Source organism: Alexandromys fortis, unplaced genomic scaffold (assembly GCF_014885135.2).
Source record: "Alexandromys fortis isolate MF-2015 unplaced genomic scaffold, M_Fortis_MF-2015_v1.1 scaffold_1, whole genome shotgun sequence".
In the NCBI taxonomy this organism is placed as follows: Eukaryota; Metazoa; Chordata; class Mammalia; order Rodentia; family Cricetidae; genus Alexandromys; species Alexandromys fortis.
In genome coordinates this window covers 41,513,396-41,538,294 of record NW_026067927.1, presented here as the reverse complement: position 1 = coordinate 41,538,294, position 24,899 = coordinate 41,513,396, and the positions used below count along the sequence as shown (strand labels likewise).

General features: G+C 41.1%; 2 protein-coding genes across 2 annotated transcripts in view; both read left to right on the top strand.

The window, feature by feature from the left end:
* Positions 1-8,063, top strand: part of Mfsd14b (major facilitator superfamily domain containing 14B) — a 41,876-nt gene extending 33,813 nt beyond the window's left edge. The window contains exons 9-12 of the mRNA XM_050144076.1: positions 1,176-1,288; positions 3,449-3,546; positions 5,177-5,319; positions 6,327-8,063. Of these exons, the coding sequence (XP_050000033.1) occupies positions 1,176-1,288; positions 3,449-3,546; positions 5,177-5,319; positions 6,327-6,572 (600 nt within the window). The 3' untranslated portion in view covers positions 6,573-8,063. The remainder of the gene's footprint in view (positions 1-1,175; positions 1,289-3,448; positions 3,547-5,176; positions 5,320-6,326) is intronic.
* Positions 8,064-15,271: 7,208 nt separating this feature from the next.
* Positions 15,272-23,125, top strand: LOC126502617 (putative serine protease 47). Its single transcript, XM_050143776.1, has 4 exons — positions 15,272-15,432; positions 18,773-19,050; positions 21,632-21,795; positions 22,808-23,125. The coding sequence occupies exons 1-4, from the start codon at positions 15,287-15,289 to the stop codon at positions 23,123-23,125; spliced, it is 906 nt and encodes a 301-aa protein (XP_049999733.1). The 5' UTR covers positions 15,272-15,286.
* The last annotated feature ends 1,774 nt before the right edge of the window (positions 23,126-24,899 follow it).

Here is a 24,899-nt window from a genome sequence, read left to right as displayed (position 1 = left end):
TCCTCAGCGGTAAAAAACAATGACTTCTCGAATTTTGCATGCAAATGGATGGAAATAGAAAACACTATCCTGAGTGAGGTAACCCAGACCCAAAAAGATGAACATTGGATGTACTCACTCATAATTGGTTTCTAGCCATAAATAAAGGTCACGGAGTGTATACCTGGTGAACCTAAAGAAGCTAAATAAGAAGGTGAACCCAAGGAAAAACATAGTTATCCTCTTGGCTATGGGAAGTAGACAAAATTGCCGGGGAGAAAATTGGGATCTTGGGGGTGGGGTGGGATGGGGATAAGGGGGGATGGGGAGAGAAAAGTGAGAAGGGGAGGATTGGGGGAACTTGGGGAAACAGGATGATTGGGATAAAGGAAGGTTGGATAGGGAAGCACGGAAGCACATATCTTATCATTCTTGATTTTGTGAAGTTGTTAACTACGAGAGAATAGTAAACCTTGATGAACATTTACAGGTGTAGAATTCTGCTGAACATTAAGTGCTTGTTGACATTTCTCTAAAGAAGGCTAAGGTGTGATCCTCTCAGTCATGATAACTACAGTGCAGCTGTATTAACCTTTTGGGAGGGACTAGAGGAACACCAGTTAGACAGGCTTTTCTGGAAGGAAGTCAAAGGCCCTAAGCCCCAGATCAGTACTAGAGTCCTTGAACTCCACCCCTAAAGAGTTATCACAACTGCCTGCCGCTCACCCCCACCCCCACCCCTCATGGCTGGCACCCAGTTCACGAGCTTCAGGCAAGGGGCTGGAGGTTAAAATATACAGACACACACAGACAGAGAGACAGCAACATGGGTCATCCTGGAATTCCCCAAGAATGCCCCCTTTATTGTGTTCAGGGGCAGATTATATAGAGATAGCCACGCCCCAGCCAAACCCACCAGAAACCACTCTCCTGCCATCAGGAACTCTTGAAGGTCTCCTGCTCAGAGCAGCTGTAGGCACTCAGATCAGGGGATTACAAGAAATTCAGGATCTGGGGTCTCACTGCTCCCAACAACTGCCTGCTCTTGGGGCTTATAACCAGACATATGTACCCTTAAAAGACTTTGGCCATCAGTGAGTGGATTTCACCAAAAGAGCTTATGCTCTGAATTTGAGTTTGTGATCATATTCATGTGTGCTCATATGCTTCTGAGAGTTATCCTCTTTGCCTTACAGACAGTCTTCCTTAGCAAATTGATGAGATCACTAGGGAATAAAAATACTGTCCTCCTTGGCTTGGGTTTCCAGATGCTCCAACTTGCCTGGTATGGTTTTGGATCTCAGGCCTGGTAAGCTTCCCTTAATTCACATATTATCAAAACAAACAAGCAAAAAGCAGTGAATATTAACAGATATAATGAGTCTTAAAGGAGCTAAGGCTATTTGACTTTTTTTTTTTTTAAGGGGGGATTGTCTCACTAGCTTGTTGTATTTAGCATTTCATGCTTGGGCAGGAGTGGAGCTAGAAGATTTGAGATGTCTTGTAAAGATTTCACTAGTTCTGGAGTCATTGCTTAATTGAATGTGTGTTGTCATCTACCAGCCCTCCAATACAGTTCTCATTCACTCGTGATCTCCCCATTCACACACTCTCCCTCCTTTCCCTTTTTTTGAGGGTGGGTAGATTTGTGTATTTTTTGAAACAATCAAATATTGTAGCCCAGACTGGCCTTAGACTTGGTGCAGTTCTCCTGCCAAGGCCACCTGAATACTGGTATTACAGGTTTGAGCCACCATTGCTGACTTTGTGTACACATTCTCGTTTAGTTGTTGGATAATATCATACATGTATGTATGTTTTCATCACTTTCTCCTAACTTAATGTGATCTTTTGTTTTTAAACCCACTGTGTCCATTTGGTATTATTTGTATATGTAGAGATATAGATCATGAGTAGTTTCTTAGGGTCTGCATTCCTGAAGAAAACTGAAAACTCCCCCTCCCATTTCCCCAGAAGCCACCAGTTATCCACAGCTCCTCTGCCTGGGGGGGACTTCATAAATACCTCCTCCACTCATACCGGTATTTTTGCTGGCTGGATCTTGTGCAGTTGCTGCGAGTTCATGTGTGCAACTGTGCTGTCAAATCTAGCAAATACTGTTTCTCTGAATATGTCCACTACTTCTGGCTGTTAAAATCTTCCAACTTAACTCTTTTTGAATGGTCCCTGAGCCTTGTGGGAAGGAGGTATGATATAGATGTTCCATTTAGAGCTGAGCTCTATGGTCTCTTAGTCCCTATACTTCTGCTTCTTAAGTACATTTACCCACTTTCAGGATATGACATATAGTCAAAACAAAAAGACACTGAATAACAATAGATTACAGCATGCTTTGCTGGTACACTTAGGCAGTAATTTAACTATCATAAAATAAATCAGTTGATGAACACTATCCTGCATCAATTTTCTTTAAGTATTCATATTTTAGCTTCCTATAAATGGGAAGAAAGGTCAAATTAAGACCTACTGATTAAAAAAAAAGAACAGGAAGTCTTGAGTTCCATTCTCCTGTATGGCAAGTGTCCTTGTGTACCTTATTGCCAGATACTGCAGAGTCTCAGTTTCCATTGTAGACATGAATTAGTCCTTATTTGCTCATTTGCATTCATAAATGGAGCTATTAGAAATGCTTTGTTGATTAGAGATTAGTTGGGAAGCAGATATGAAATTCTGAATTTCATTTCATATGAACCATTTGTTCTATCTCACATTTTGCCTAAGATTAAGTTGATGATTCAGTTTTTTTGGTGGGGGGGGTTGTGAACTCTGGTTCAGTATCTGGCTAATCTAGTCACACCACTTTATAAAATGTTAAAAAGACTTTATGATAATAAGATTTTTAAATGTCAATAAAGACCACCCCAAAGGAAGTACATTATCATGACTTTTTTTTCCACTGAGAAAAGGACAAAGGTCTGAAGTAGTCTTTGTTTATTCATTTAACAGCAGACAGTGCTATCAAGCCTGGCAGACCACACAGCCCAAGGACATTGTGAAAGATGAATTTTCTAGAAATGTAGAAAGTTAGTGACAGTTGCAGATGGAGATGTGGTGTTTATTTAAAACAATAAAAGAATAGACATCCTTTTAAGAACTTGTGCCTACACTTGGAAATGACAGTGGGACAACCTGGGAGAAGAGACTTTTGAAAGAGGAAACATTCTTTGATCTGCATCCCAGTCTGTGGTCAGTGTTAGTATGGATTCTTTTCGCAGAGAAACTTACTTTGTAGCCCAGACTGGCCTTGAATTCATGCTGCTTCTGCCTGAGCCTTTTGGATGCTGAGATTACTAAAATTACTTAAAAAACTATACCTTGTCCAGGAAATCCATTTTTAAAGAGTGAAAAATAAATAAAATGGAACATGAGGTAATACAAAACATTTGCACTGTTACCACTGATTAAAAGTACCTTAAAACCTTCTTACAGCCTTCTTTAATCTTTTCAGGATGATGTGGGCAGCAGGAACTGTGGCTGCCATGTCCAGCATTACATTCCCAGCAGTCAGTGCCCTCATCTCTAGGAATGCTGAGTCAGATCAACAAGGTGAGATTTGTACCCTTGTTCCTTCCGCTGGAACTTCTCTTTCCTGAAGTATGAAATCCTGCATCCTCCATAACAATAACAGTTGACAGCAGTGGGCCCCTGTCATAGGAGCTTATCTGCTTATTTTGTCAAATACAGAAATTCTGTTTTCCTCCTTGCTCACGCTCAGACTTTAACAATCCAGACTCAACCATTCAGGTTATTAGTAATAGTTAGAAATAGAAAACATCCATTTCTAGTTTCATTTCTGATTACATTGTTATCAGGATTAACCGGATTATAATCTTATTTCAATAGATTTCTATTAAATAATAATAGCAAATTAACAATGTAATATCCCCTTAGTCACTAAAAGTTAACTTGAAATAATTCAGTCTCAGGAGCTTAATTTAAGAAAGGGATCTTTGAAGAAATGAAGAAAACTCTGGTTAGTAATTGGAGATAGGGAGCGATGGCGTGACTTAGAATTGCTGTGCAGAAAGCAGACTTTATTCTTCCTTCCTCTGGGTGTTTCCTTTTCAGCCAGTTCTGATACCAAAATTAACCCTTTTTTCCTCCATCTTCTAATGGCCCACCCTACCATAGTCAGGAAGTAGGAGATTTTATCTCATTTATTGTTTTTTATTTTCATTTAATTGTAAATATTCATTGTAATATTCATTTGTGTTACAGGAAAATGGAAAATTTGTGTATATGTGTATAAAACAACACAAATGTACATAGTGATTTGGTTTGATTTGATGCCAGTATAAACCCAATACCTTGAATATACTAGGCTACACCTCTATCCCTAAAGGAAAATGTTTTTAAATTTGTAAGAGGACTTTTAAAATTTTCAACAAAAATTAAATTTTAAAAGATGGTTTATTTATTATCATTACACCTGTTTTCCCACATAATGAGTTTGCTGTATGAGTAAGTTGTATCCATCCTTAGATTTATGGACTTAAGTGACATCCTTTGTGTTATCACCATTAACTGCAGTGACTTAGCTGGGTATGAATACTATTATACTTGCCTATTTTTGATTTACAAAAATATGCATTTCATATGATTCAAACCCATGTTTTGCCTACCATATTAGAAAGTTGTGATATCTAGAAATTGATGCTTCCAGAATTTTTGAGTGGACGTCTGCATGAGATGGAAGGTTGCAGATGACAACCCAGGGCCAGGCGGAGCCTCTTTGTATTCACATGTGGCCAAGGAGGTCTGAATGGAGAACATACTTTTATTGTACATGAACAATTAAATGAGCTAAGAAGGAAGTCTTAACCCATAGAAAAATTGAAATTACATAAGGAAATAATTATTTAATATTTTCTTATTTCTCATTAAATGGTAGTCTAGTTCAAAAGGTTTTCAGAAGCTGAATTCAATTTTTTCCTTGTAGACATTCACACAGAAAGTACTGACTACTAAATAGACATAATGCAACCAAGAAAACATTTGTATAATGAATGACAATATCATGATGAACTCTAATGACTGTAATAGATGCTATAGATAATTAGCCTGAACTATGATGGCTCAGTCCAGCCAAGTCTGTCTTAATGATGGAGTGTCCTAGATAAGCTCTATATGTGAGGCACTTTTCTGAGAGACTGACTCCCTTCTCATTGTGATCTAGGGGTTGCCCAGGGGATCATAACAGGAATACGAGGACTTTGTAATGGCCTAGGGCCAGCACTGTATGGCTTCATATTCTACCTGTTCCATGTTGAACTGAATGAATTGGGCCCAGACTTGAATTCTGATGATGATCCCTTACAGGTAATTTGGTGATCTGTGTTATAATAATGGTTATCTTTGATTATAGCATAATCTTGTGGCTTTAGATTCCTATTTATTCATTATCATTGCATTTGACAGCAGCAGCTCATTGCTTGGGATCAGAAAGGGCTCATAACAGATTTAACGTCTTATATGAAAAGTGTCTGTACCTTATTTAGATCCTCTTTTCACCTAGTTACTATGAATAGTATGCTATTATCTGGCTAAATTGAACCTAAATAAAATATAAAATTACCTAAAAATTTAGCTTAAGGAACTTGGTATATAGCTTAGTTAGTAGGTGCTTGCCTAAAATGTACAAAACTTAAAAGAAGTGTGATAGCACATGATTGTAACTCTAGCAATCAGAAGGTAAAGGCAGATGATCTTAAGTTCAGGGTCATTCTTAGCTACATAAGTATGAGGCCAGCCTGGGATACAACAGACTCTGTCTTTACCAAAAAAAAAAAAAAAAAACTTACTAACAATTAAGCTACTGTGCTTCTGTTTTTTAAAAGATAAACATTTATACAGAGTTCTGTACAAACCCGAAATTATTGATATTCATATGTAGAAATGTATGATCTGAGGTAACGAGATTACAGAAAGGAAATTACTGCTTTTGTAAGTATATAGGGTAGGTTCTATTAATTAGAAATAATATAAAAAGCAGTGATTTGTTGCCCTGAGTTATTTTCCAAACATTAATCTCTATTAGAATTTGCCTTGATTAATGAAATACAGGCCTATTAAAACAATTAACTAGACTTTTCAAAAAATCATTTAAAACTAGCTTGTAATTTTAAAAAAGATCCTAACCATGCTGGGTATGTTAATGCATGTCTATGATCCTAACATTTGGGAGATATTAGCAGAAGGGTTGTGATGTCAAGGCTACTCTGGACTAAATAGCACAAGACTCTGTCTTTAAAAAAAAATAAACAAATAGAAAAATAAATAAATACTTAACTAACTTCTGTCTTCATTTGTTTTTTTATATCCATCAGGGAGCTTTCATCCCAGGCCCACCATTTTTATTTGGAGCATGTATAGTTCTTATGTCTTTTCTGGTTGCCTTATTCATCCCTGAATACCGTAAAACCGGTGGAGTTCAAAAACATAACAACATCAGTAGCAGCCCAAGCACTCCCCCTGAACGGGGCTGTGATGAGGACATTGAGCCATTACTGCAAGACAGCAGCATCTGGGAGCTCTCCTTTGAAGAGCCTGGAAATCAGTGCACTGAACTATAACCCAGCAGTACCCAGCAGTAAGGGAGGTTCTGCAGACACCGTCTGAGAGCCGTGGAGGAAGCTGTACCACCTGGAGACTTCATGGTGCTGGAGGGGCAATGCTAACAGCATCCTTTGGGCCAAGTTTAATAAGTTACTCTTTCATGCCTTTACCCTTCACTCTTCTGCCTCTTTCTGTTCCTTTACTCCCATTCTTTTTCTTCCTGTTTATATATTCTAAGAAAGATTGAAAATGTTTTACAGAAAATATGAAACTCAAGGTTATATGGAATCAAGACTTTAAATCTTTAATAGGAAAATCATGTCTGGTAGGAAAGGTTATACCTTTTCTTCCGTAACTAGAATGAGAGTGGCAGAAATTTTTCTGTTCTCTTTTTGGTAGAAGGTATGAGACAAGAGTGTTAACTGCCTTCTTTCATTTTTCCTGTGAATTATTCCTCTTAGTCTATAGGTGTTGATGAGTGGCCATTCTAAAGAGTCACTTGGTATCAGGGATCTACTGACTTTGTCCAAAGGTTAAGTGAAAACCTAGTTTTGCTTTCCCTTTAATTTTTTTTTATTTCTTAAGCTTCTTGAAAACAAACCTTAATAGTGTGTGGGCCAGTGATTACCTTTATTAGATAAAGAAAATCTTTCTTAGAAAATTCAAATAATGTTGAACAAGCAGAACAGATTCTTGGTATACAAAGTAATTTTACAGAAGAAAAAAAAATCAAGCCTGTAGCCCAGCTACTTACAGATTCTAACAGGAGGATTGAAGTTTGAGGCTAGCCCTGGCAACATACTAAGATCCTATCTCAAAGCTAAACAGCCAACCATGAAGCATTCTAGTTTTTGTTTTAACAATTTGAACATTCCTACAAGGTGATGAGAGTAACAGCAGAGAATGCTCCTTCCTGTATCTCCTATGTCCTACTTCCGTTTCCTCATCATACTCCTGCCTTAACTGTTAATGTAGAATGTGTTTGTTTTCAACCAGTCTATATCTCAGTCTGTTTTTCTGAATTTAGAATCTCATGGGAATGCACACATCAAATTCCTTTAAAAATTATGAAGGTTAGTGAAGCTTAGTTTCATGATAAGTATCTTGCTAATTTTTGAGATGTTTTATGGACAAAGAAAACTTTACAGATTTTATATTTTGCTGCACAGTAAATGGACCATTAACTAGGGTCTATCTTTAACAAAGCACTCCTTTGAAAGTTTTATAGGTATGAAAACATGTAGATATTTGTAAGGATTTTAATTTTTTGATGGGGTGCTGTATAAATCTTGTATTTATAAATAATGAAGGTATTGACAGAAAAAAATATATACAACTTTTATAAAGGATTGTGTACTGACTGAATACATTTAAAGGAAAATATATTTTGAAGCCTGTTCTGCCATGAACAGATATAACATATCTTTTTACTATGCTGTTGGTTTTTAGGTTAAGCTTCCTAATGCATAATAAATTTTCAATGGATACTTAAATGTCTTAAAAAACAAGTTCTGTCATTGCTCTTTTGGGTTCTTTTTTGGGTAGCTGTCAATATAACTGAGTTAGTAATCCTTCAGCCAATTAAAAGTTTTTTAATTAAAAGTTTTTTTAAAAAATGGTTTTAACAGTTCCTTGTGAACCTCCCATCACATCAAATGTTAAGTCATACATGAACAATGCTGCTATGGGCATAGAAATATCTCTCCTGTTTCTAATAGGTAAAAGGTACATAAAACAAATATAGAGGGGCTGGAGAGATGGCTCAGTGGTTAAGAGCATTGCCTGCTCTTCCAAAGGTCCTGAGTTCAATTCCCAGCAACCACATGGTGGCTCACAACCATCTGTAATGGGGTCTGGTGCCCTCTTCTGGCCTGCAGGCAGACACACAACAGAATATTGTATACATAATAAATAAATAAATATTTAAAAAAAATAGAGGCTGAAAAGAATGCTTGCTGGTCTTGCCGAGGAAAGAGTTTGTTTCCTAGACTCCAGCACTCACATTGGGAGGTTCACAACCATTGCAACTCCAGCTCCAGGGAATCTGATGGTCTTCTAGTCTTTGTAGGCTCTGCATTCATTTCCACAAATCCACACTTGGACACTCCCTACTGTTGTGTAATATACATTTTTCATTGCCTGCTAGACACCCTTCTGTCACTACCATATAAACTTCTTAGATGGCAAGACCTTCTGCAGACTTCTACCCAAGGCCACTATACCAAATACACTGCTAGGTGTCAGGTCCTGCTGTCTTAGGGTTTCTATTGCTGCAATGACCAAAAAACAAGTTGGAGAGGTAAGGGTTTATTTGGCTTTTACTTCCACATCACTGTTCATTGAAAGAAGTCAGCACAGGACACAGGGCAGGAACCTAGATGTAGAATCTAATGTAGAGGCCATGGAGGGATGCTGCTTACTGCCTTGTCCCTCATGTCTTCTTACAGAACCCAGGACCTCCAAGCCAGGAATGGCAACTACCCACAATGGACCAGGCCCTCCCCATCAGTCACTAGTTAAGACAATTCACTACAGTCTTGCCCAGAGCCCCGTCTTACAGAGGCATTTTCCCAGTTGAGGTTTCCTCCTCTCAAATGACTTGAGCCTGTATGGAAGTGACATAAAACCACCAAGCACAATTGACCTCTTATCAGCTTGACACACGAACACGTCACCATAAGCCACAACTTTTACTTTCACATTCATCTCCAAGATCTCACATTAAAATTTTAAGTAACTTTAAAATCTAAGTCTTTACAAATTCCAACACATTAATAGTTCAGTATCTTTAAAATAGCCAATCTTTTTAAACCCAAAGTCTTATAAAATTCAGAGTCTTTCAACTGTAGGCTCCTGTAAAATAAAAATTACTTTCTTCAAGAGGAAAGAACCAGGGCACAGTCACTATCAAAGCCAAACTCCAAAACTTGTAAGTAGTACAATGTTCGATGTCTGGGGTTCATGCATGATCTGGGACCTCCAAGTGTCTTGAGTAATTTCTGCACTTCCACCCTCTGCAGCACACACAGCTTGTCTTCTAAGCTGCAGCTGTCCTTGGTGGTCATCCATCTCTAAAATAATGAATGGTGTTTTCTGCTGCAATTGGGCAGCAGCAGTCCATCAGGGTCTGTGAGCTGGCACTATATGTGGGGTATGAGCTAGGGGGCAACAGAACCGATAACCTAGAAACTTATGTATCCAGCAGAGGTTAATACCTCAAATATATATGGAGTGGAAGGTATCCTACAAAAGCTGAAAACTAGAAGTCTGTATGTTTTGGACACACCTTCTACCATTGCTGCATTATATACACTGGTGGTTTTCATTCTATGTGGCTACTCCTCTTCTGGGACCCCATATAAACATTTAAGTATTAAGTCTTACTGGGTAAACTCATCACTGTAGCTGTACCACATACACTCTGGATATCAGACCCTATTGGACAATCTTACACCCCCACCTCTGCCTACTAAAATACATTGGTAGTTTATCAGGCCCTTGCTGGACACTGTTCTTTGCCAAAACCTCACATATACTAGATTCAGAACCTTCCTACCTACCTACCATGTCATCACGTATGTGGCAAGGCAAGATACTCTTGGACATTATTCTACCATTGCAGCTCAAATATATTGCTAGGAATCAGGCTCTGCTGGATACCCAGAAACCCTCTGAAGCCCCACATACAGTGCTGTTTCAAGTTCAAAAGGACTCCCCCTCCCCCAACACCTTCTTACATAACATGCTAAATATCAGGCTTTTCTAGACAACTTCACCCCATTCTTAAACATCACTACTATTCATCAGAGCTCCAACTCATCACCTACACTGCTAGATGACACTCCCCACACACCAAAATCCTCACCAAAATGTGCTAAGGATTTTTAATGAACCTCTTAATATAGTTACTGATTCACAATATGCAGAAGAAGTTGTTTAACGGGGGCTGGAGAGATGGTTCAGCGGTTAAGAGCATTGCCTGCTCTTCCAAAGGTCCTGAGTTCAATTCCCAGCAACCACATGGTGGCTCATAACCATCTGTAATGAGGTCTGGTGCCCTCTTCTGGCCTTCAGGCATACACGCAGAAAGAATATTGTATACATAATAAATAAATTTTTAAAGTTGTTTTACATATTGAAACTGCTGAATTTATACAGATGATACAGAATTGACTTCATTATTCATACAGGTGGAAGATATAATCAAGAATAGGCATTGTCCCATATACATAACATACAGCTGATCCTATATGGATCTGTCAGATCCTCTAGCACAAGGTAATGCAGAAATTGATTGATTACTGATTGGAAATGTGTTAAAGGCTTTAGAATTCCATAAGAAACATCATGTCAATACCAAAGGTTCAAAGAAAGAATTTTCTATTACATGGCAACAAATTATGGAGATTATAAAGAGGTGTCCTACTTGCTCTTTCTATAACCAAACACCACTACCTGCATGAACTAACCCAAAGGGTACTCAAAGGAATAAAATCTGGCAGATGAATGTGTTCCATGTTGCAGAATTTGGAAAATTAAAATATGTACACCATACCATTGACACTCAGGTTTTCAGTGGGCAACTGCTTTATTCTTAGAAAAGGTTGATTCAGTAATCACACATTTATTAGAAGTTATGGTCATCATGAGTATACCTGCACAAATAAAGACAGATAATGGGCCAGCATAAGTCTAAGAAAATGAAACTTTTTGCTTATTAAAATATAAAGCATATATCACACAATCCTACAGGTCATGCAGTCTACCCTTAAAAGTAGTTTGTTTTCCCAGTAAGACTTCCTTGGAAGAAACTAAATTTTCATTTTCAAGTGGTCATCACCTGGGGATAGCTTCTGAGTTAGGGATGGGGACATGCATCTATTTCTTTCAGCTCTAAGACCCCAACAGGTGCAGACCTATGCATGTCTTTTGCATGTTCTCTCAGTCTCTGTGAGTTCATATGTGCATCAATCATGTTGACAGAGAGCTCCTTGTATTCTTGGTGTACTCTAACCCCTCCAGATCTTACACTATTTACTCCTCTTCTACAGGGTTCCTTGAGCTCTGAGGGGAGGGATATAATGGAGACCGCCAACTCTGAGCTGAGCATTCCACGGTTTCTCACTCATTGAATAATGTCTGGCTTTGGGTCTCTGTGTTTGTTCCCATCTGCTAAGGAGGAAGCTTCTCTGATGATGACTGAAGAGAGCACTGATCTTCTTTCCTGGCTGGAGTCTGTATTACTGTGTGTATGTACATAATGAAAAGGGGATTAGACTGGCTTACAGAATGTGGTCTGAGTGCTCCAACAATGACTGCCTTGCCATGGAGAGGCCAAAAAATCTGGCTGTTCAGTTCTTGAGGCTGAATTTCTCAGCAGTCCAATCTGAAGCCCCGAAGTCTTCTTGGAGAGTTGCTGATCCTCAGTCTATGTTGGAATCCTAAAGATGCTGTCTCTAATACTGGTGCAGCAATAGGATAGATGGACTTGCTGGCTAGAGTGAGGGAAAATAAAGTAAAAATTCCTTCTTCCATATCCATATGCACTACCACCAGAAGGTGGGCCCAAATTTAGGGTTGTTGTCCTGCTTCCAATACTCTAAGAGGAGCCCTTAAATGCTGGTTGGTGGTGGTGCATGCTTTTAATATCAGCACTAGGATGGCAGAGGTATACAGATTTCTGAGTTCAAAGTCAGCCTGGTCTACAGAGCAACTTTTAGGATGGCTAGGGGTACATAGAGAAACCCTGTCTCAATAAAACCAACCAACCAACAAACAAAAAATGAAAGAAAGAAAGAAAGAAAGAAAGAAAGAAAGAAAGAAAGAAAGAAAGAAAGAAAGAAAGAAAGAAAAAAGAGCTCACAGGAGTTGCCAGCAGCTTGTGTTTAGTTGGTTCCAGATGTAGTCAAATTGACAATCAAGACTATCCATCCTAGACTAGTACCTACCAAGGCATGTGGGATATTCAGGGGAATCCAGTGTCAGCGGCCTAACTACTTTTAGTGTATATTAGAATGATCAAGGGGAGCTACAGCAGACATGATGATGAGAAGTATATTTAGGATGACATGTAGTAGAGGGCCACATACATGTACACTACATCAGGCCATCCTCGATACCCAGTCAGCACACCCAAACCATGGTTGTTTGGGTTCAGGCACTGGTGGATATCTACCACCAAACTTGAACTTAGGGATCAGGCAATGCAGGATACCTATTCCTCACACCCCCAAAATATACTACAGTTGTTCAGGCCTTGCTCAAAATCATGTGACCTGCTTTCCACATACAATGTTAAGACTCATACCTAACTGGACACACTTGTCCCTGACTGCCATCTTACATAGACTTGTAGGTATCGGGTTCTGCTGGATACCTACCCCCATGTTCTACTGCCTGAATGTTGCAGGAAACTGCCTACTTGGCCCAGGCCAAAGGTCAGCACATGGTCGGGAGAATGTCTACAACTCAATTTAGAGATATAGCTAGGAAGTCTCTAGGATCAGACTGACAGTGGCCAGATCTACATTAAGGTGAAGGCATAGGCTGCTTGTTTATTCCCAGCCCCCCAGACTGTATTAATTAAAACACTGCTTGGCCTACTAGCATATTTCTAGCTAGTTCTTATATCTTAAATTAACCCATTTCTATTAATCTGTTTATTGCCACGTGGTTGTGACCTACCTGTAAGGTTCTGTATGCCATCCAGCATTTGTTTCCTGAAGGGGCTACTTGGCTTCTCCCTGACTCTGCCTATTCTCTCTCTCTCTCTCTCTCTCTCTCTCTCTCTCTCTCTCTCTCTCTCTCTCATAGCATACAGAGGGGAATCCCACATTGAAGGGTCTCAATTTATTTACATTATATCCTCCTCTCCCCAAGGCAGTGATAGTAGAAGTTCCTAGAGTCCGAAGTTTGTGTCTGAGAGATGAAGACTGATATGGTAAATGTGAAATGGCGTGCTTTCACATAAGTTCAGATCACATGTGGGGTAAGAGGGGATATGTCTTTGAGATTCAGATGCCTACCACCACTATAAAGAAAAATTGCTGATTAATAAAATACTGGGAAGCTATTATATATAATTTGATGACTAGAAATGATACCTTTCATGTTTTATTTTCCTGAGAATTAATTACATTTTCCCTCTGTGTGGATCTTTTAATTCCTCCTTCTTCCACAAATTAACTTTCTCTATGTGTACGGGGTGTATAGGGATGTCCTAGTGAACCCCTGAGCTTCCCCATCACTCCACTTATACTATTGAGATACACCCCAGCCTGAATTTCCCTTTCATATCATTTCCTATTTTCTGTGGTTGTACTCCATGTCTTTTGTTCATTGCTGTGTAGGAACTTTCCATTGTACTGTTGCTGACTACACTGCACATGGGTTAGAGGCTGGTAATTGCAGGAATTGGAGCAAGGAGCACTGTGGTCTTGAAGGAGTTCTGATTGGGTGACAGCGGGAAGGAAAGCCTAATGGGGGGCAGGGCTTGGAGTCCTATCTCAAGGCAAGGTCAAGAACTGTCCCAGCAGGGGTCAGGACCAGGTCGGAGGGGGCGGGGTCAGGCTCAGGTCAGGACCAACTTCCCTATAGGTCCTGGAATCTGGGATGGGCACTAGGGTGGTGAGGATCGCCTGTGGGCCCAGTCCTCTACTCTTACCCCTGATGTTTCTGCTGCTCCTGAGCCCCAAGGCTGGCTCTGTTCTGAAGTCTGGTGTCCCCAGCCCCTCAAAGTTTTCTGGGGTAACACCATGGAGACTGGGGCCACAGCAAGGCTGGGAACCGTTGACCAGCGGGCATCAGGATTCTATGAGCGGAGCAGAAGGTTCGTTTGAAAGCCAGTGGGCGGGTGACGGGTGGAGGCCATGAAGGTCACGCAAGGCACCGGAAGTAGTGTACCCCTTTTGCCAAGGGGGCTTAGGTTCTCTTCCGATACTGACTCTTTCCTCCCTAGGGCCTGGTGTGGTGCTGTGGGACCAAGGTGGTGTCCAGGGCTGACCCAGTGGTAGTGGCAGAAAGCATGGGATTACTAAGAGTGGGGGCAAAGGGAACAAAGCTCCCTGAGATTTCAGATGCTGATTCCTGGGAGAAGATAATCTTGTAAAGATCTGGGCTCAGTAATCCCCTCCCAGATGAATCATAGAAACAAAATTATCATTATTGGCCTCACTCGGTCTCCGTTTAGAAATGTAAAACAACTTGTCCCAGGTCACTCATCAGCACCACAAAGTCCTGCCAGCAATTCTCTCTCCCTTGGGTATTGGGCAGATTGAATTTGGGACAGTCACTGAGAAGTCATTACCTTGAATAACTAATATCAGTCACCTATGAGACTTCTAGTCGTGTGATCTAAAAAGTAAGCACAGAGCTGTGTTATTTGAGGAAATGAAGGCATAAAACCTCCCTTCTGTCCACTTGCCTGTGAGGCCCACTTAAGGATAGGCTGCTGTGGTCAGCCTTTTGTTTGCTTCATTCCATCTTTCCAGACTCCTGAGCTCTTGCACCCACAGAACCTGTCAGTGGAGTTTTTCATGTCCCAGGTGGTGGCCAGTGGAAGCAGAGACCAGGGTGGCCCCAAATCACTTACACAGGTTATTTGTTTTTTTGCCATAATCTTCTAATCTGTGAAGTGGAGGAAGGTCTTCCTTAGGGAGTTATTCTGCCTCTCAGGAATTGTGTCTCTAACAAATTGCACGGGGGTGTCTCCACAGTTTGTGGGAAGCCGAAGATGGTTGGGAAAGTGTTTGGTGGCCGGGATACATTGGCTGGCCAGTGGCCGTGGCAGGCCAGCCTGCTGTACCGGGGCTTGCATCTCTGTGGAGCTGTCCTCATTGATTCCCACTGGCTCGTTTCCACAGCCCACTGCTTTCAAAAGTGAGTTTGCCTTGTCTGGAGCCCCCAGAGAGGGACTGGGTGGTGATAAAGATACAGGATGAGAGGAGGAAGTTAGAGATAGCTTGCCTTTCTCCTCTGGGCTTTTCTCTGGGGCAGTCTACTTCCACCTGCTGTCCTCTCTGCCTGGATTAGCCCCATATGACATCAAAACTTCCTTGATCTGTCCTGGTTCTCATTATATTTAATTCTCAGCTTCTGTAGGGATCCCTATACTCCCACCCTGTGCCTGCCAACTCACACAGATGTTTCCCAAGAGGATTGGCCATGCTTTGTTGTCTACCTGTAGACTTCATCTTATTTCATGGTCCCTTTCTCTCCTGTGAATCAGATTCTAGGAAAGGACCACATATGACCAACAGCCAGGTAATTTCTTATGTTTATAAAACTAAGCCCTGGGAAAAACTATGGCCATGCCTATGCCATATTAGGATATATGGATGGAAAGTACCGTAGCTCAAACCTGAACAACTGCTATGGACAGCCAGGAGCCAATCTCCTCTGGCTCTCTGGAGTCTGACAAGAGGGCCTAGCTTCTGATAAGACATGGAGGAACCCAGAGGGAATGGGTGCTATACAGTCCAGACCGGGGAACTGAAACTTAGCTTTTTGGCTTTGAGGCTCCAGCTTAATCCTGTTGGCACCTATTTTGTGCTGCATTCACCTGAGACCTTTTAGGGAACAGAATGTAGGAGAACCGAGGTCAAGGTTTCTTTTCTCTCAGAAGAAACAAGCTTCAATCAGTATGATACAGGTGAGACATGCCAAACAATATGAAGAGGGTAGCCCCGAGGAACATAAATCTACAAAGATGCTGCAATCTTAGAGGAATGAAAGGAGCTACTGGGGCTACCAGAAGGGAGGAATTGGGTATGTGGAGCTGGTGAGGATCCTCCTAGTGTGGGAGCTGTGGGGGAAAAGCTGATACTTAGGCTGTTTACTCAGTCCTATCAGGAACAAGAAGGAAAGCTCCCTTTGACACACTGATGTGTGCATTTAACAATTCATTTGTGAGTGCTTCATATCAAGTGGAGAAGCAGTCCTTGGTAAGGGGGCAGGAAAATATGCTAGATTTCCATCACTGTGCCCAAACAATCCAGAAAATGAAAAAGAAGAAGGATTATCTCAACTCATAGTTTCAGTCCAAAGTTAGTTGGCCTGTTTCTTTGATTATATAATAACACAGTTCATCACAGCAAGAACATTTGCAGGGGAGGCCTGACCACCTCATGGTAGCTAGGAAACAAAAATAATGAAAAGACGTGAGGGCCCTTCAAGGAAATTCTCCCAATGGCATAACTTCTTTTCACTAGATCTCACTTCCTAAATATTCCACTCTTTCTGGATAGCACCACAGGTTGATGACTATGCCTTAAGTTATTGGCTTACTCCTAAGCCAATAACATTTAAGATTTAAATCACAAAACTCGGATTCAGCCATAGTTTTTCTTAAGTAAAAATTTAAAAGGTTTGATTTGAAGATTCTATTAGGGACCCTTCCAGTGCTGAAATTCTTTGTTCCTCCAGTTCTAAGATATAATGGGGAATACTTTGTCGTGAGGTTTGAGTAGAATATCGATCAGCCTGGAGAAAGAAGGCTCCTATCTTAGTTACTTTTCTATTGCCATGATGAGACATCATGACCAAGGCAACCTATAAAAGAAAATGTTTATTGGGCCTCACAATTTCAGAGGGTTTGAGTTCATGACCATTAGGACAAGGAGTATGGCAGGAGTATGGCTGGAACAGTACCATGTAGCTGATAGCTTAAATATTAATCCACATGTACAAATTGGAGAAATAGATATAACTGAGAATGGATTAGGCTTTTGAAACCTAAAAACTCACACCCCCCACCAAGTGACACAGTTCTTCTATCAAGGCCACATCTCCTAATCCTTCCCAAGCAGGTCTACCAACTAAGGATCCAACATTCAAGCATATGAGCCCATGGAGGTCATTCTCATTTAAAGTACCACATTCTACTCCATGACCTCCTTAGGCTGTGGCCATATTATAATACAAAAATGCATTTAGCACAACTTCAGAAATTTCCAAGTCTTTCAGTCTCAACACCATTTCAAAGTACAAAGTCTCTTATGAGATTCAGAACAATCTATTAATTGCTACCCCTATAAGATAAAAAAAGCAAATTACATTCTTCCAACATACAATGGTATCACAATATACATTACCATTCAAAAAGGAAGGAACAGAACTACAGTGAGGGAGTAATGGATCAATGCAAGATGGAAACCCAGCAGGCTAAACTCCTAATCATGGAGCTCTATGTCCAGTGTCAAATGACTTACATGGTTCTATCCTTCTAGCTTTTCTGTCTGCAACATAACTTTTCTTTTTGGGATTGGTTCAACTCCCCTTGACAGGTCTCCTACACTTGTACTTCTAGCACCTCCCATATTCTGAGGTCTCCAGCACAACCCAGGCTTCACCTTCGCACCTTCACACAATGGCCTCACTGGGCTTTCTTGCAGGGAAGCTTTTCTTAACAGACAAAGATTCCACAAACCTTTTACTCTGTATCCTCCATGACTCTAAAGTCAGAACTACATAGCTGATGCCACCAAATTCTGCTTGCTGTTTAGGATAAAACTTGACCCCCTCAAATTACATTTGCATAAGCCTTGACTTGTTGTTGCTCTTTAGGAACAAATAATTCCTCAGACTTTTTCTTTTTACAAGTTGCAGGAATAGCTGTGTGAGGTGTTCCTTTTCTCTTCAAACTTACATTTTGTATTTTTCCCTACTTGCTCTTTTTCAATAAAACCAACTTGACCAAGTCTGTGACAGCCCATTCCCTGGTATCAAATTCTGTCTTAGTTATATTTCTATTGCCATGATGAGATACTATGTTCAGAGCAGTTTAAAAATGTTTATTGAGACTCCCTATTTTAGGATCATCATGGCAGGGAGCATCGCAGCAGGTAGGCAGACATGGCACCAGAGCAGTACCTGGGAGCTTTACATCTTATCTTCAGGCACACGGCAGAAAATGGGATGTAATTAGGAATTACTTGGGCTTTTAAAACCTCAAAGCCATCCCAGTGGCACATCTCCTCCAACAAGGGCACATCTTCTAGCACTTCCCAAACAGTTCTACCAATTAGGCACCAAGCATTCAGATATATGAACCTATGGAGGCCATTCTCATTCCACCCACCACAACACTTGACTGTCAGAAAGGGAGAGACCATTCTGCATGGAATCAGGGCAGAGTGGCCAGTGATAAGTGAGGGTTCAGGAACACGGGGCTATCCTTCCACTCAGAGATGAGATGATGATGGATTCCTTTATCTTTCAGCAAATCCCAGGCCCCAGGGGACTATCAGGTTCTGCTGGGGAATACTCAGCTATACCAGAAAACACAGCACACTCAGAAGATGTCTGTGAATCGTATCATCAAACACCCAGACTTTGAGAAGTTTCATTCCTTTGGGAGTGACATTGCAATGCTGCAGCTGCGACTGCCCGTCAACTTCACATCCTATGTTGTGCCTGCCTGCCTCCCACCTAAAGACGCACAGCTCCACAACCACACATCTTGTTGGATAACTGGATGGGGAATGCTTTCTGAAGACAGTAAGGGAAAGGGAAGTTGGAGAGGGAGTGAGGGCAGGGAGAGGAGGAAGGAAAAGGTCTCAGCTGGCAAGAGACCCAGGCTGGTACCTCACCTCCATAGCCTTTGACATGAGAAAGCCATTATAGAGTCTTCTAACCCTGAAAGTGTGAAGAGTCCATAGCCACAAACTTCCCTGCAGTCCAGGTTCAGAAGGTGGGGAACTGTTGACATTTGCCATTTAGAATCTAGGATCTTTGAATATTAATTGTTTTTTCTTCTAAGATTTCAATCAATCATGGATCTGAGGTGATTTGATTAAACTCAAAGGTCATGTGTAGAGGCTAGCACATTCCATGTTATCAAGTTTCCAGCATTGTAACAAAATACCTGATGTAATCAGTTTTAAAAGGTAAGGTTGACTTTAGCTCACAGATTTAGCTTAGAGCTTCCAGACCATGATAATTTGGCCCTTTTGTTTTGGACTTGTGGTGAAGCAGCACATTGTGGTGAGGAAATGTGTGGTAGAATAATGATGCATACCTTATGGTGGTCAGGAAGCAAAGAAGAAGATGAGAAGAAGCCAGTGTACTAGTATCTTCTTAACAGACACACGTGTCCCGTGACCTAACTTCCTACCACTAGGCTCTACCTCTTCCTAATAGGATATTCAGTTAACAATAGTGTCACAGGCTGAGGACAAGGCCTCAAACACACTGGCCTAAATACTTAGTATCCAAGTATAATACATGTAACTACCAAATATCTTGGGAGTGCTTGAGTAAAGCAGAAAGTCACATGTGATTTGAGACCATTGTGAATGCATGATTAAGTGAGAACTATTGCAGCTCCTAAGTGCTTAATCTCACTTAATCTCAATTGGCTTTATCAGCCTTGTCAGATGAACTACATAATGGAGAAATCATTTTGGTTTTATTTGCTTGTTTGTTTGTTTCTGGTATTGAGGATTGGTCCCAGTGCCTTGCACATATTGGAAAAGGCTCTACCAGTGAGCCACCAAGATCCCCTAGCTTTTATTACTTTAGATTTAAAGTAGAGAAATGTATGCATTTATTAAAGGATTATGACTTAGAAATATGGAATAATGTAAATAAAAAAGAATATAGATTTTTTACTTATTTGTAAGATCATAATTTGGCACATTTCTTCTCAAAAAATGTATTTTAGGTGTTTTGGGAAGAACATGTCTTCCTGAGGAGCTTTGCTCCCCCACACCCATGCACACATTCTTGAAAGCAGGGCCCACATTTTGTTTTACAATCCCAGTCTAATACCTGATGGATACTGCACAGTGCTGCTGTTACATAGCCCAGAGTAATTAACTCCCATTTCTTGAGTGTAGTTTCTAAAATGGTCCTCCACTTTTATTCTTATTGCTTCTACATGAGTCTCTATGTGGCCGTCAGCATTGCTTTATAACATAGCCATTTCATTTTCCTTTTCAGAACCCTCCACTACTTCTCACTTGTGCTTTCAATCAAAATTTTTAAAAAAATCCCTGTCAAGGTCTTATGTGATGATAGCACCCTGATCCATTTCTGCTTCATCACCTACTTCTTTCCTCATTAACCCAACCCCAGCTTCCTTAATTCTCCTTGAATATGTTTGAGGTCATTTCCACCCCAGGACCTCTTTTTTCTCTGCAATTTTCTCTCCCCTTTAGTCTTGGTATGATTGGTTTAGATTTATTTTTACAGTCTCCCATCTGCATTTTACTTAATTATGTGTACTAAAGTAGACAATTTGTACTGTCACCTCTCCTTGTGTTATTTCTTTGACACAAATGAGTAGATCAATTTAGTTTTTCTGGTTTTCCAAACTAAAAATGTTCTTTGTATCACTTTAACTAGTGCAAGGCTATTGGTGACATAGTCAGTGCATAGGTGAGTGAGATGGAGTCAAGTAAGTAAGGGAGAAGAAGAAAAAAGGAAGGAGGGAAGAAAGGAAGGAAGGAAGGAAGGAAGGAAGGAAGGAAGGAAGGAAGGAAGGAAAGAAGGAAGAAGGGAGGGAGGGGAAAGGAGGGAAGGAGGGAAGGAAGGAAGGAGGGAGGGAAGGAAGGAGGAAGGGAGGGAAGAATGGAGGGAAGGAAGGAAGGGCGGAAGGAAGGAGGGAGGGAGGGAAGGAAGGAAGATGGGTGCATAGGTGTTGTGGATAAGAAGTGTTAGCAGGTATGAGGCAGCAGGATAGATGGAGACACTAATAAAAGAATAGATGGATGGAAGGTTGGATGTGGAAAACAGATAGATTGATAAAGGTAATGAAAAATAAGTGGGTTTATGGGTGAATGGGTGGATAAAGATATAGGATAAAGATTAGTGATAAAGGTTGCTTAACAACATTGGACACAATGTGTTAGTAGGACTTGCCTCCTTATATAGTAGATTTGTGATCTGCTGCTGTGAGAGAGATGAGGAAGGTAAGTGGGAGTTTCTGAGAAAAAGGAGAGAAGTTCATGAGAAGTAGGTAGAAGATGGAAACAGAATTTGACACTCAGATGTCCTATGGTGAGCGCCAATCAGAGTAGCCTGGACTTCCCAGCTAAGTCACAGTGTCCCATCACTGACTTCCTCCTTATTTTCACAGCAAAACTGTTACCACCCTTCTCACTGCAAGAGGGTGAAGTGGGCATCATTGAGAATGAGTTCTGTAATGCCTTATATGGGCGAAGACCAGGCCAAAACAAGGACTATGTGCATGAGGAAATGCTGTGTGCCGGGGGCCTCTCCACAGGAAAGTCCATCTGCCGGGTGAGCAAGGCAGTCATGTATTTTTCCCATGCCTATTCTATCTCAGTTCCTCCAAGAGTGGCTGTATTGTCCTCTAGTCTTTGTGGAGACCCCCACACTTCTTGTTTCATTACCTCTACTTGTTTTCCTTGGATTCATGCCTCAATAGTTTCCTTGAGGATAGCTTTAGCAAATCCTAACATCAATTTTTATTGCATATCTTATACTTTTTATTGAGGCATAACATATACACAAATATGTAATTTGTAAGTAAACCGTTTGGTAATGTTTTCAGTGCTGACTTAGTATGCTTCTGGTACCCATCTTGCCACTAAGTGCATTTTGTATGTTCATTGCTATATGCTGTCTTCTATGATGTTTCATTTAAGTTTCTCACTTTTTTTTTTTGTTGTTGGGTTGTCAGTTTCTTATGGGAACTCTTTATACGGTATAGAAGTAAACTCACAATTGGACATAATGGATTTTCTGGGGAAACTGTCCCAGAGAAGGAAAATAGTTGGTCTGATGTGAAGTGGCACAACCAGGGCCCAGATGTCTGGATTCTGATGCCTTCCCCATCTCTGCAGGCTTCCAACTCCTGAGCTGACATAGTCCCCATTATAGACTGGATTTCCCATGGGATTTTCCTAAAGGAATTTCACAAATGCAGTTACTTTTGGAAGTGTTCTGATATGAGCTGTCTTTACCCAGCCAAGGGAATGGCATATTTTTTCAAGAGTTCCAATTCACAAGTTGAGAAAATAGACCTAACCAAGGTTACCAAAGGCAGAGGAGCTGACTGAATATATTGCATCAGCTCAAGGTTTACAGAGCCAGGACCTACACATAGGTTAGCAGAACTAGCTTTCTTACAAGTCCCTAAACTTTCCCTTCTGGACATGAGGCATGGTAAGCAAAAAGTCCTTAAGTTTTCAGCTTGTCCTCATCTGTCTGGGCTCTGTAGGATCCCAACATGCAGTTGGTATTTGTGGCCCTAAGCAGATCGCACACTAACTACTCTCTCTCTCCTCAGGGTGATTCTGGGGGTCCCCTCATCTGCTACCAAACCAGTTTATGGGTCCTGGTAGGACTGGCTAGTTGGGGCCTGGACTGCCGGCATCCCATTTACCCCAGCGTCTTTACCAGGGTCACCTACTTCACTGATTGGATCAGCCAAGTCAAGGGACTTACTCCACTTCCAGAATCTGGATCTGTGTCTCCTCACACAGAACTACAACCTAGGCCTCTGAGAGCTGCTGGCTCCCCACAAACTTGCAGCATCTTCATAGTTGCACAAATCTGGTTCCTATTGGTATTTATCCCTGAGGCGCAAGACCAGGCCCCAGGGTGAGCACCAGGCCTTTGGGCATTCTTTGCTCAGGCTTCCCTAAGCTATGCCTTCATTCTTTAGTTTACCATCTGAATCTTTTCCTTAGCATATCTGCCCATTCACTGCCACTACTAACTAAAACAAGCCTAGAAAAGCCAAGCAATAAAGCCTCATCCTCCCTCAACTCTGATTGCATACCTTTGTAGGGATCCCATATCCCTTGGTGGTCAGACTTACCCTGGAGTTAGCCATCAGACCTTGAAAGGGAGGAAATGAAACATCACAAGGAAATTCTCCTTGAGGAAAAGGCAAGGAAATGGGGGTGTGCCTAATTGGGTAGGAAAATGGGGGCACGCCCAGTACAGGGATACTGGAGAGTAAGGATGCATCCCTGAAAGAGAGTGACATTGCTATGGCCTTGACGCTGCTGAGGAATGTCAAATCCTTCAGGGGAAGTAGAATTTTATACCTGGCCTTCAAGTACAAGGGAGTAAGGGCCTTTCTGGAGGTGGGGCAGCAGCCCTCCTGGGATTTCAAGGAGGAAGAACAAATGCACAGAGAACCTGAAAGATTGAAGTGAATTTGTGGGTTTGGGGGGCTAGGATCAGGTCAAAGGGATAGAAATGTGATTTGTGGCTAGAAGTCTCAATGGATGTGGAGGACTAGAGCATTAGTCGAAAGCAGATAAAAACTGTTCTAGTAGCTGGATGAAAACCAAACATTAAGTCAACCATGCTCAAGTTTCTACTCTAGGTTAATACTGAGCATCATCCTCACCTACTCCCAGGGGCCCCATTCTTCCTATGAACCTGGTCCCTAATGTTTGAAGCCCAGACCACACCTGCCTCTGTCCACACTTGATATAACCTTGTCAGTTTGGTTGACCCAGGACTTAGTAATCAAGGAAAAATTAAAACAACAAAAATGGTCTTTTGGGCCCATTCTTTGGGCAATTGTACCAGGCACAGAATACTTATATGGCCAGCAGGAGTTAAGAGGCCTCACAATGCTGCTCACTCCAGTCTTTAGAATACTCCATAAAGAGGAGAGCTCCTGCTTACCCCAGGTCTATAGGAACCAGACAGCACTTACGAGGTTCCAATCATGGTGTTGTCTGATGGATTTGTGTTCCCTAGCAGCAGTGTCCCTGTTTTCAGTCTTTTGCTGCCTGTGCAATAGGGTGTCCATCACAAAAGGATCTTGTGGAAACTCAAGAAAGTATACTGCATACAGTCTCAGCCACAGGAGATGGTCTATAGAGTACTTGTCTATCACAAAAAGCCCGTTTGATCCCTAGTGCTGCATAAACAAGGTATGATGACAAACACCTGTTATCCCAGGAGTTAAAAGGTAGAATCAGGAGGATCAGATGTTCAAGACCATTCTCAGCTGTATAGTAAGTTCCAAATGAGCCTGAGATGCATAAAAGCATACCTTAACACACCTCCCCGCAGCACACACACATGAGAGTATCTTCTTAGTTTATTCTTGCTGGAGACTTTTTTTTTTGGAAGAACCTACATCTGACCACAGCTCCACTTCTGAGGTACTGCTACAACTGGTTGTACTTCTATATTCATATTAGACCTTGCTGCTTCAAGGTCTATGGAATTAAGAACTCAAACACTTCACTTAATAACAAGCTTGGTTATGGGGTCTTGCATCAAAGTTCATTAGGACTCTGAGATGTCAGTTAACAAGTTCTCCTTTTCATTGAGGGCTCTAAAGTCTGGGAAAGAGTTAGCCTGACAGTGGTGTGGTAAGGGAAGCTCAGGTGACTCAGTGTGGATTATGA